The sequence below is a fragment of the Eptesicus fuscus genome, chromosome 13, assembly GCF_027574615.1.
Source record: "Eptesicus fuscus isolate TK198812 chromosome 13, DD_ASM_mEF_20220401, whole genome shotgun sequence".
In the NCBI taxonomy this organism is placed as follows: Eukaryota; Metazoa; Chordata; class Mammalia; order Chiroptera; family Vespertilionidae; genus Eptesicus; species Eptesicus fuscus.
The window spans coordinates 70326187-70339140 of NC_072485.1; the positions used below are offsets into that span (position 1 = coordinate 70326187).

The 12954-nt window shown below is 41.9% G+C and overlaps 1 protein-coding gene across 1 annotated transcript in view; it reads right to left on the reverse strand.

Moving 5' to 3' along the window:
• The window catches only part of TTC17 (tetratricopeptide repeat domain 17), an 83191-nt gene that overhangs the window by 3183 nt on the left and 67054 nt on the right, over positions 1-12954 (reverse strand). The window contains exons 19-23 of the mRNA XM_008146786.3: positions 12611-12764; positions 10242-10362; positions 8189-8348; positions 6977-7060; positions 515-634 (exon numbers count right to left, since the gene is read on the reverse strand). Coding sequence (XP_008145008.2) covers positions 515-634; positions 6977-7060; positions 8189-8348; positions 10242-10362; positions 12611-12764 — 639 coding nt within the window. The remainder of the gene's footprint in view (positions 1-514; positions 635-6976; positions 7061-8188; positions 8349-10241; positions 10363-12610; positions 12765-12954) is intronic.

The window sequence follows — 12954 nt, forward strand, 5'->3', positions numbered from 1 at the left end:
GAGGTTAGAGGGGGTTAGCTGTTGTATGTGTGTGTGTGTGGTGAAGTTGAACGAAGAACAGGAACTGGCTGATGTGCACGAAGAAATGAAAATTTTCTTGTTTCGGCGTCCAGAAGCAAGCTTACTTCAGGAGTGTAGTGAAACAAGTACAGCAGGCCTCCAGGCCCAGGGGGTAGCTAATTCCAGGACGCCCTCTAAGGTGGTGGCCCGCCAGGCCAGTGGACCTGCGGTACGCTGGGTGACTCTGATATATGGTGGAAGGGGTATTCAATGATGTCATCTCTGACAGTGATCTTGATGTGCGTCCCCCATGCCCCAACTTGCTGAGGTAGAGAAGGCATGAGGATGGGCATTACTCACAAGCCTGCGGCATGGCATAAGGGCGGTCACAGGCTCTTCTGCTCTATCCCAGCCTTCTGCCATCGTACTGGCTGAGCCAGCTGAAACCTAAGAATACTCCACTGGGCAATGCAAAGGACCCAGGGACAGAGTCAGACCTGGGAGGCCCACGCACCTTCATCTGGTGTGGAGCGTAGTGGAGGGCCTGGCGCAGGCAGTCGATCGCCTTCTTCCCTTGGCCTTTCACTCTCCAGTAGAGGGCTGCCATGCTGGAAAGGACCCAGGACGTCTGGTTCTATGAAGGAATGGACAGTAAAGCCAATGTCTCTTAAATAACGTGTTCGTTTACCACCAAGATTAAGAACAGTAACACGAGTTCATAACCACTTAACTGAGTGTTTACTAGGTGCTGGCACCCTGCTACGCACCTTATCTCCATCCTCTCATTACTCCTAGGGACAATCTTATGAGCTTGATTCTACTATTTCAGCCTTTTTATAGATGAGAAACTATGACTCATAGAGAGGTCGAGTATCTTTTCCAAATCTACTCAACTACTGAACAGCAGAGCTGTATTTCAGGTCCATGTTCTTCATCTACAATGACTTAACTTTTGGAACAGGTAACTCATTCACATGTTTCAAAAGCTGGAAATTATACAAAGTTATATACAGTCAAAAGACTTCCTCGCATCCTTGTCTCTACAGTATATCAGTAAACACCATTTTTAGTTTCTTATGTAACCTTCTAGAATTTTCTGTTATACCTGCAGCTATGAATACAGACTTATACCCCACTCTTTTTTAATATAAGTTATTCCTTATATACCTGCACTTAGCTTTTTTCACTAAACAATACAACTTGAAGATCTTATTCCATCAGAGTACAGAAAGCCTCCTCCTTCTTTTGTTAGCAACTGCATAGTATTTCATTGTATGGAGGCACCCTTATTTATTAAACTAGATCCTTATTTAGTGAATATTCCTCTTTCCCATTGTTACTGTTACAAATGCTGCACAGATAACCTGTCTAGGTGTAATTCTGAATTTGTGCAGGTGCACTTGTAGGATTCATTTCCAGGTGTGACATGCTTTGTCAAGGGGATACACACTTGTCATTTTGATAGAAATCACCACAGTGTCTGTCCTCCATAGGATCGTACAAATTAGTCTCCCACCAGAAATATGTGGGTGTCCTGCTTCCTTACAGCCTCACCGCCAAGTGTGTTATTAAACTCTTGTACCTTTGATGGGTGAAAAATGTGGTTTAAATCTGTATTTCTTATGAGTGGAGCTGATCATTTCATGTTTGACATTCTTTTGTATTTTTCTGTATCTATTCTTATATTTTGTTAATTTTTCTGTGAGGTTTTCATCTTTCCTATTTGAAAAAGCTCTTCATATATTCGGAAGATGAGTCCATGCTGGTGACATGAGTTACAGATGCACTCCCTCAGTTTTCGCAGCCCACCTGAACTTATGGTGCTTATGTGATGTCGGTTTTCATTTCTACACAGTTCAGTGTATTTATCTCTGATGACATCTGGATTTTCAGTGGTAGTTAGGAAGGTCTTGCTTATTTCAAGGTTATCAATACGTTTTTGCAGAACTTTTATAGTTTTATTTTTCATAAAATTTTGATCCATTTGAAATTTAACTTGGCATAAATAATTTGGCTCCAGTTTATTTTTTCCAGATGGCTACTAAGTTGTCCTAATAATATTTAATGGATAATTCATCTCTCCCCCCACTAAGATTCTGCCTTTACCAAAGACAAAATTCTAGTACTTAATTTAGGTCTAATTTTGGATTTTCCTATCTATTTCATTTGCCCTTTTTGATGGATGGTCTCTAACTCCCAGCAATTACAGATGAGGCGATCAGAAAGCTTACCATGCTTCCTAGCTTATTTCGTTCTCCCAGTCTAATTTTTGGGTAATTTTATCGTTGTTCGTTGTCAGGACACATAGCCTTTCTATTTTGTCCTGTCACCCTATTGCCTACCTTTGTTTCTGTATTGGTTCTGCAATTAAATATATTAATTGATCACTGACATAAACTTTTGTATGGTTCCCCCAATCATCTCTGGTTGGCTGAGTTCATCTTCTAGTAGTTTCCTCCAGAAGAATGCACAGGAATAATATTCTCTTGAGATTGTTATGGACTGATATGTGTTCCTCCAAAATTCATATGTGAGGTCTCAACCTCTAGTGCCAGTACCTCAGAATGTAACTTGTATTTGGAGATAAGAACTTTGAAGATGTGATTATAGTAAAGAGGCCATTTGTATGGGGCCCTCCTCCAGGCTGACTGGATCTGTATGAAGGAGTTACAGAAGAGGAGGAGACATCCCAGGGTCAGTGTAAAAAGGCATGAGCATGTGAAGAGGCAGCAAGAGGACTGCCATTTGCAAGCCAAGGAGAGAGGACTCGGAGGAAACCAACCCTCCTGGCACCTGGATCTTGGTCTTGTAGCCTCCAGAAATGTGAGATAAAAAATTGTTGTTTAAGCCACCCAGTCAGTGGTATTTTATCATGGCAGCCCTAGAACACTAGCACAATCATATATGTTCAAAACTTTCTGTCTGCAGCCTTCACACTTGAGGGCCAGCTGGCTGGATATAAAATCGTGGCTCATTCTTTCTTTCCTTGAATATTATGTTGGCGTTGCTCCATTGCCTCTTGGCATGGATGGCTGCTGCAGAGAAATATGAAGCCAGCCTAATTTATTCCTCCTTCTTAGTGACTTCATACCTTGACTGGCTTCCCTAAAGGATTCTTTTTAAAGAAATACAATTAGCTCAGCAGGCATGGCTCAGTGGTTGAGCATTGACCTGTGAACCAGGAGGTCATGGTTCAATTCCTGGTCAGGGCACATGTTCAGGTTGCAGGCTCAATCCCCTGTAGGGGATGTGCAGGAGTAGGTCAATCAACGATTCTCTCTCATTATTGATGTTTCTATTTCTCTCTCCCTCTCCCCTCGTCTCTGAAATCAATAAAAATATATTTTAAAAATATATTAAAAATGCAATTATCTTTCTTCAATGCTAATACTTGACACATACAAAATAACATTTACATAATTATATATAACAAATATGTAACTGTATAAAATGTGCACTTATGCTGTAGAGCACAAAATAATGAATATCCCAGAAACTGCCACCCTATCAAAGAATAAACTTGCGCCTACCGACATATTCTTACACTATTCCAGCCTCTGGCCTCTCCAGAGGCACACACTATCCTAAATGTTGCTCTATAACAAGCATGTCAAGCTCAAAGGCTAACACGGGCCAAATAAACAAGCTTTAAGTTTTTGTGGGCCACGAAAAGACAAAAGCTTCAATTTTTATAGAAACGTAGGTTTATTTCGATAGACATGCTGAATACAAAGGACTGAAATAAATGAGTAATAGTTAACATAAAATAGAACATTTTAATAAAAATTAATATTTTTTCTTGACCATTAACTTACCAGACACTGAATAACTGCACAAATTAATAAGCGTAACGCAAATAAACCTATTTTTCTTGTTCTCCGAAAGCAAAATATTTCCTGTTGCACACACCAAACAAGTCAGTACAAGACTAATGACGTGGCAATCAGCTGCTAAAATATTCGCTAATATTAGTGGAGAGTAATGGTGCGCCTGCGCGTAAGGTGCGTAAGGAAAATGAATGCAACATGATTATAATAATCAGTCATTAGTTGTAGTTCGTTCTTAATAATTATGTATAACAGGATATTGTAAAAATTAAGTTATGAAATTTTTATTAAAATGTTTCTTACACACCGTTATATTGGCTGGGCCGCAAAAATATTCGTTGTGGGCCGCATGTGGCCCACGGGCCGCGAGTTTGCCATGCTTGCTCTGTATCATCACTAACATTTCCCATTACCACTCTTTTCTTATAGCCCTCTAATTCTAGTCATGCTTCTTGCTTCAAGGTTTATTTTTTTCTAACAAGAGTGTAGCTATACCAGCTTTCTTTTTTTATTGTTTGCATGGTATATTATTTTCCATCTTTGTACTTTCAACACTCTGTACCCTAACATCTAAAGTGGTTCTCTTATAAGCAGCATATAGTTGGATTAAAAAAAAAAAATCTGTTCCATACTAAATGCTTAAATTATATAATCTTTTTGTATTTAACTACTGGTATACTTGGCTCTGTATTTGTGTTCTATTTTCAAGCCTTTCTTCGGATTAATTAAATGTTTTACATTATTCCATTATCCTTCAATTAAATTACATTTTAATACCATTTTTTAGTAGTTAGACTGCAGCTTGAAACATGCATTCTAACTTATTACAGTCCAATGCAAAGGATTACTTTTACTACTTTGCTGATACTAATTAAACCTTTGGACTTTAAACTCCATTCACTTCCCTCCCATCATGCTACTGTTACCGTGAATTTTACTATGTATAAAACTGAAGCTCCTCAGGGTACTGCAGGCCTTGTTTTGTGTAGTTATGTCATTTATATTTTCTTTTCCAATGCTCTTTATTCCCCCTTGCATGTTCGAAGAACTCCCTTTAATTCTTATTTCAGTGCAGGCCTACTGGTGTTGAAGTCTCTGAATTCCTATTTGTTTGAACACATCTTTATTGCACCTTCATGCTTGGAGGATGTTTGTGCTGGTACAGAATTCTAGGCTTGTTTTCTCCTCCCACCTTTAGCGATGTCAGCTGGCTTCGGGTTTGCCATCACTTCTGGTGCGAAGCTGTCAGCCTCGTGGCTCCTTTGAGGGGAACTGCGGTAAAGATGGGCCCCACCCGCTCTGTCACTACGAGCAGGCGGAGGACATTTCCCTGCCTTGGATTTGAGAGGCCCTGGCACTTGCTGGGGCAGAGTGGTGCTGCTCCAGGGCCCTGCACAGGCTAGGAGGCTGGATGCTCCTGCTTTCGTCCTCGTAGAGCCCCGAGGCCCCGTGTAAGCAGGTGCAGCCAGGGTGCTGCAGAGACTACGTGGAGGGAGCACATTCCCAGCTGTGCCCTGGCTATTCCGGCCACTCTGGCTGAGGCACCAGGCATGTGGGTAAAGCCTGTTTGGTGGCAGCCCCTCAGGAGGCTCCACATGTCTGCAGTTGCATGAATGATGCCAAGTGAGTCCAGAAGAAATGCCCAACTGAGCTCAACTCAGACGGCAGAATATTGAGCAAATAGCAGTTCTGCTTTAGGCCAGTAAATTTGGGGTGGTTTTTTAGGCAGAAGCAGCTAACGGAGCTAGTATTTGGGACCAAGAACGGAGTGTGGCCACGACAAAGTTAAGACGTGTGGCGTCAGTCTGGGGAATGGTTGTAGGCATCTGCTCAAGGAGCGGCCGTGAGACTCTTGCAGGAGCTGGATGAGCTCGGGGAAGTGGCTGCTGGAGGCTGGAAGGAGGCACTGCTGTCTATTGGCAAAACCCAGCGAGGCTGCATCTCTCAATACAGAAAAAGTACCTACCGCAGTGTGGGCCCGGCGGGGAGGACTTGCAGGAAGAGTGTGAAGGTGACAAACGGATTTTTAAAAACCACGTGTAATGTGCAAGTAACGGAGAGCAGAGCTGAGCTGTGTAGTTTTCAAGCAGAATTTTGAGAAAATGCTTTCAAGCTGGGACTTGCAGGGTTAGAAAATGAAACTTTATCAACTGCCAGAAACAGTCCCTACTCTGAAAGTAGGGGGAATGATGACATATGTCCAGATGGATTTCAGAATGACACGGAACAGTGATTGCTACATGCTTTCAGCTTCCTCTCTTTTAAAGTGGTGTGATTATACTATTCCTATTGTACAGCCAATTCAGGCTGGAAGTTGATCCTCTTAATCACTATATTCTTCAATATAAATAGTAATGAAGTAGAGAGACATGGAACCACAAAGTAATTAATTTTAATGTAAAATGCTGTGTTCTCTACATCAGCGATTTTCAACCTTTTTCATCTCATAGCACACACAAACTAATTACTAAAATTCTGCAGCATACCAAAAATATATTTTTTGCTGATCTGACCAAAAATAGGTATACTTTTGATTCATTTACAGCAGATGGCTATTGTTGTGTTGGCTGTTGTCTTTTTTTTTTTTTTTTTTTACAATCTAAGGGAAAAGTGGTTAGTGCCCTGACTAAACACTCAGCTGTTGCATGTTTCATAAATTATAGCAGCACAGCAGTTGACAATCGCTGCTCTACACGAATCTCACACAGAGGCGGCAGAGGAGCAGTGTGGGAGACTCATTCTATTTTCTGTAGGCTGTATGAAAAGGCAGTTTTCCAAATATTTTACTTCACAATTTCAAGAGTAAATACCTATTAAGGTATTTAAAGGTGTGTTTCCCATCCACAACCTACTATTCTTCACCTAGAACACCTGGCTTGTTTCAGGCCGAGATTGCGCGGTTCCCAGGACCACCACCTCTCACCCCCATGCTGGAGAAAAATACTAAAGAAGCAGAAAAATACTAACCAAGTGATGAGAAAAGTAATAGAAAAATGACTGAAACATTCTGTGTGGGGCTATTTCACGTCATCCCTTTAGTTACCAAGTGCCAAGTAACTAACAGAAGAGGTTACCAGCACTGAGTGACAAATAATCTGGAAACGTTAGAGGGTGGCAGTAGTTCCCAGCTTCTCTACAGGGTGACTTACCTTTTCCAAAACTTTGGCAATTCGGGTGCCAATTTGCTCAAGGGACTGCTGTGGATACTGGTCTTTGCCGAGATTTTGTAACACCTGGCATAGGGAGGAAGACGGTAGATTAGAGGAGAGAAAGCGAGGCAGGGTCTAGACAACACTGCTGCCGCTGAGTTGGGCACTATCCCACAAACGCAAGCTCCTTCCCTAGGGCACAATCTGTGGTCCTGTTGGTAAGGCATTTTATGGACGATGCGTTTAAGGCCATTATATCATCCCGTCAGTCCTCTCCGAGTTAACAAAAATTATAGACACATAAAGCACATTCATTCTAGCAGTGTTAGAAAACAGAATAAAGAAAATAGAAACTATTTGTAATCCTGTCACCCAAACATAACCACTGTTAATATCTTCACATATATCTTTCCGATTTTTCTGTGTATACACATATTTCTCTCACAGAATATGGGATCACACTGCATACTGTCACCATTTTCACATAATAAATTTCTTCATGTGACTAAATATATTCCTATACATCTTTCTTAATGATTCCACTTTTTACTATCACACATCTATACCAACATTTATGTAACAAATCCTCTATTGTTGGACATTGGTGGCACGTTTTCCCAATTCTTCTTGGTATATTCTGGGTCTGCCCTCCTTTCTTTCCTTTTTTAGAATGCCAACAGGAGAATGAACTGCCCCAATATTTCTTGTGGGAGCCTCTGTCTGACAGCAAGCAGAATGCTACCTACCTCGAGCAGTGAATTAGAATGAAAACTGCCTGGTCATAGAAAGAAAGCATAAGCTCAGTCCTGGGGCCTGAAAGAATCAGACTTAGCTTAAAGCCACCGAAATGACAGCCAATGAAAAAAGGCAAAAAAACATGGCCTGCCCTAGCTGGTTTGACTCAGTGGACAGAGCGTCGGCCTGTGGACTGAAGGGTCCTGGGTTCGATTCCAGTCAAGGGCACATGCCCGGGTTACAGCTCGATCCCCAGTGGGGGGCGTGTAGGATTTAGCCCATAATGATTCTCATCACTGATGTTTCTCTCTCTCCTTCTCCCTTTCTCTCTGAAATCAGTAAAAATTATTTAAAAACAATAAAAAACAAACAAACAAACAAAAATAACATCGCCTGGCCATAGTGCTTTCTGCTCTCAGTTGCGCCAAGACTGGAGGCTAAAAACTACAGACAAGCTGAGTGAAACGGAGCACTCACCTCTGTGAGCTGGCTCTCGCCTGTGTAGTGCAGGCTGGCTCGGTTGGAAACCCCGTGCAAGTGGTCCAGGGTGTGCATGCTGGTGGGGAGATTGCCGTTGCAAAGCGGCTCCATTGCTGGCTGCTGGATTGGAGTGGCAAAATCTATGTGTTCCGTGATGCTGAAAATGGAGATGACCACATTAGCCATGAAACATTTGACTGGGTGGGAGAAAGAGTGTTAATAATCAGCTGATCATGACTTCAATATGTTATCAGGATTGCCTGGAACCACAGACTCTCAGACTGGAAGAGACCTCCGAAGTTATTTAGTCCATCCTCTCATGACACCAGGGTGAGGACTCCAGTGCCTGGCAGTAACTGCCTGTTGAATGTATGACTCAGGATCCATCCCAGATCAGAGGAGCAGTGCTGGGATCTGAGTCCTGTGCTCAGGGAGTTCCCGGCCCCCTCAGCAGCTCCTTCCTATGCTCCGTGGAGCCGGATTTGCTTACTCTTGCTGGCCACTTTCTCTCACTGGGGAGGTTTTAAGCCAGATGGGTTTTCTTCTAGGATGTCTTTTTCCAGGGTATAGAAAATGGTAAATAGCCACAAGTTGTTCCTCTTTTATTTTCCCTTTATGACAGAAACATACTCGCCCCGCAGAAGTTTAGATAGTAAATTTTATACCAAAACAGCTGTCCTTTGTATCTACATTTAAATATAAGTATTTCCCTTCCTTATCCCCAAGTGGTCATTTTCCTGCGATATCCAGGTTAAATGTCATGCACGGTCATATATACTGATATGGCAAACTGGCATTGCCAAATTTTATTTCTAGCTATTTAATGCCAGGGCTATCATAATTAACAAAACATACCCAGTCCCCCTGTTATGGTGCTCATAGTCTTGTGAGGGACTTAACTGTTGCAGATGCGCTAAGTTATAAAAGACAAAAACATGGTACAATGTCAGCGCCACACCACAGGAGGGTGTCTGTTTCCTCTACATGATGGAGGAGGGAGATAGTGAAGAGTTTGTTCCCCGAGGAAGTAAGATTTAAGCGAGACCAGAAGGATAAGTATGCATTAACCAGGCAGGGAGAAGGTGGTAAGGACACAGCAAAGGAGACACGCCGTGTGAGGGCCCTGATGGGAGAGAGGACAGAGTTGGAGACGGAGAGACGCACAGGAGCAGACTGACAGTGCGGACCACTGGAAAGAGCAGTACGAAGTAGAGCGTTTGAAGAATTGACTTATAATTGAGGAAGAATTCTGAGCACTGTGGGGAGAGTGGATTGAATAGAGCCAAGAGGAAATAAAGCAAGAGGACCAGCAGGAGACACCGAATGAATGTAAGCGGAGATGATGGTGATCTGATTTAAGGAGGCAGCAATGGAGGTGGAGAAAAGCAGATGGTTTTGCAAAACACTCATCAGGTAGAAATGATAAGAGTGGTAACTGACTGGATTCGAGGGGTAAGGTGGAGGATTGTTAAGGATGACTCCCAAATTTCTGGCCTAAGCACTGCTAGAGGCACTTAGTAGGAATAAAAAATAGAAAACAAACTGCTAGAAGTTCTGAGAGTTGATCAGTCTGACTAGGGTGATGATAAAGGCTTAGTGGTAAATCCTGGGGAACTCCCAACACTTGAACAAGTGTCTGAGGAGGAAAAAGAAGTTCTCAGAGAGGCAGCCATATGTCTTGGAAGGTGTTTGTAAATCCAGATTTGCCCGACTCCTTTTTCAAGTGCATGACGTCAGTGAGACTTTAGGTTTCATGCTTCTAAAAGAGAGGGACCCAGTCTTCAATCCTAAGTAAATCTGGGTAAGTTACAAAAGTGTGGGCAAAGGCACTGAGAATGGGGCACAATGACTGTTCAGTGCACTGGCTGCGCCCATCTGTGGGCTGTGGTCAGCAATGGTCATCCTCTGAACCACCAACTCTTCCTGCCTGGCTAAGGCACCACCTCTGCTCACAGCTTCTGACAAAAGAGGGCATCAGGATGTCGCTGAGACGCAGGGCGGTCACTGGTACACGAATGCCAGGGAAAAGGGAGAGGTTTAAGATACTCACTCAATGTTTTTTGAAGAAACTGCAAGCCAGGTACTCACGATGGCAGTCAGCTCTACCCAGCGGAGTTTGACGCACTCCTCTGGGCTGGGCCATCCCAGACTCTGGTAGTCACGCTTTTTTCCTGGGAAAGAAGCATGTCATTAATGACACAGTTGCAAAGGAACAGAATCCAGTGTCTCATGCCTTGGTGATTACTTCATCCAGACTGGCGTTTTAAAGGTGCTTGTCATTCTTCTAGTTTTCAGAATTTCTACCATATAGAGAGCTAATTAAAATCTTGTCATTCACAGCAATGGGAATAAAGATCCCTCTGAGCAAAGCCTTCTTCTCCAAGATAGAGAATAAATGAGTCCTTCAACAAATATTTTTCAAGTGAATTTCTTAAATATAAAAGAAAAATAAGCTTAATTGTGAAACGTATTGTTTAAGTCTTTAAGTTATTAATTTAAACAGAGTTCATTTGAAACTCTTCCAAACTTCTTTTCTATTTTATTAAAATCTAAATCTAAAGCTCTGCCTGTACATCAAATGATTTTCTGTTGTGGATAAATTCCTACAGTATAAAAAGAGCTGTACAGAACCACAGTTCTCCTTCCTGACCATTCGATTATAATTCCTTCAGAAGAACCCTTCCCAGACAAGACTTAGTTCTGCTTTGTTCTTGGCGACTTGATTTCAGTAAAGGGCCTACACCCAAAAGGTACTACTCGTGCTCCCAGTCTAATGAGGAAGGTAAACATGAGCAAATCATTAGTACACGAGAGGATACTTGCTGGAATGAAGGTGCAGAACAACTGGAGAGAGGAGAGAGCAACTAATTCTGCCTGAAGGTGCCAAGGAAGAGATGGCATCTGCGTTTGAAGTTTAAGGATGAGTGATATTTTAGCACCTCTGAGGTGGCATGAGGGCATTCCAGGCAGAGGGAACAGTATGTGCAAAGGCAAGGAGGTAAAACTAGAGCATGGGTAGTTCAAAGAATGGTGCTGAAGGGTAGAGAGAGGCTGGGTTATGAAGGGTCTTGTACACTACACTGGAAGTTTGGACTTTGTCCTGCAGACAATGAGGAGGCTTTGGACACACGTTACTCCACCTTGTTCACATGATATTATAAGAGGTTCTATTAAATGCTTTACTAAATCCAGTTCCACTATGTCTACTGTCTATTGCACTTCCCTGGAATTCCAGTCTAGGAGCCCTCACCAAAAAAAGAATTAAATTAGTTATGCATCAGTTGTATTAGTTCTTAGTGATTTCTACTTTATCCCCATGGACTCACAAACCACCTGTTTCATAATTTGCTTAGGCCTGGCCGGGTGTGGCTCAGTGGTTGAGCGATGGACCCAGGAACCAAGAGGTCATCAGTTCAATTCCCACTCAGGGCACATGCCCGGATTGCGGGCTTAATCCCCAGTAGGGACCGTGCAGGAGGCAGCTAATCAATGATTCTCTCTCATCATTGATGTTTCTATATCTCCTCCCTTCCTCTCTGAAATCAATAAAAAATATATTAAAAAATATAATTTGCTTAGAACTTTGTCAGAATTCATCACGAAGCTTATCACTTGGAGTGGACGGAATCCATATTTATTTGAAAATTGGGATACAGTCTTCTCTTGTCTCTTCCATGCTTTAGACAGGGGTGGGGAGCCTTTTTTCTGCCAAGGGCCATTTGGATATTTATAATATCATTTGTGGGCCATACAAAATTAGCAACTTAAAAATTAGCCTGCTATATTTGGCCAAACATTTAATTAACTCACTCCTCATGCCTTGGCAGAGCCAGACAAAATGATTTTGCAAGCCATATATGGTCTGTGGGCCAGACATCCCCCACCCCTGGCATTTTTCCTGGGGAGTAGTGCTAAAGCATTTATCTTATACTTAGAGATACATGACACACAAAAATGTTACTAAGTAGTAAATATGTACTGAGCCTTATGTGCCTGGTTCATTTAAAACACTTTACATGTTTGAACTCATAATCCTCACAACCAACCTATAAGACAGACACAATTATTATTCCCATTTTTATAGACAAGGAAAATGAGGCATAAGGAACTAAATGGCAAAACTGGTGTTTGAGCCCAGGGAGTCAGTCTTAAACCCACATTTTTATATATTAACCTAGACTTTCAAGTTAAGAATCAATAGGACATTTAAGCTCAAGATAATAACAACAAACGCCAAATAGCCAATGGTAAAAAAGTGAAGTAAACTGTCCAAATAAACTTTTTATATCAATGACTGGCTTCTTGCTCACTTAGCCCAATTATCTTCTCGTCAATTTTAAGTCACAAAAATATTCCTTGTGAGAACCAAGACAGTAAAATCTGAAGGAAGAAATTGGCACATAAAACATTCAAATTTACCTTGTGGCCCAGGAGATGCCACCTTTGGGCCAGTGATCTCCAGGTTTGCTTGGGAGCGATGTGCATTTTCTGCTTGATTGGATTCTATCTTTTTCCCAGGAGGCTTTTTATGGTCTCCTTTGGGTTTCTTCACACGTTTGACCTGGAATGTGATCTGGGAAATGGAAACATGTTAGGGACAAGTGAGACCAGTGATCAAATCTGTGGATACTGGCTTTAAGAAAAACCAGTCCTGTGCTAAGTAAGGTTAAGTTTTCTCCTTCAGTTTAATTCTTAAAGGTCTAAATAAAAAATGTTTAGTGAAATAAATATAGTAACCTATCCTTGAAGAATATACAGAAGAA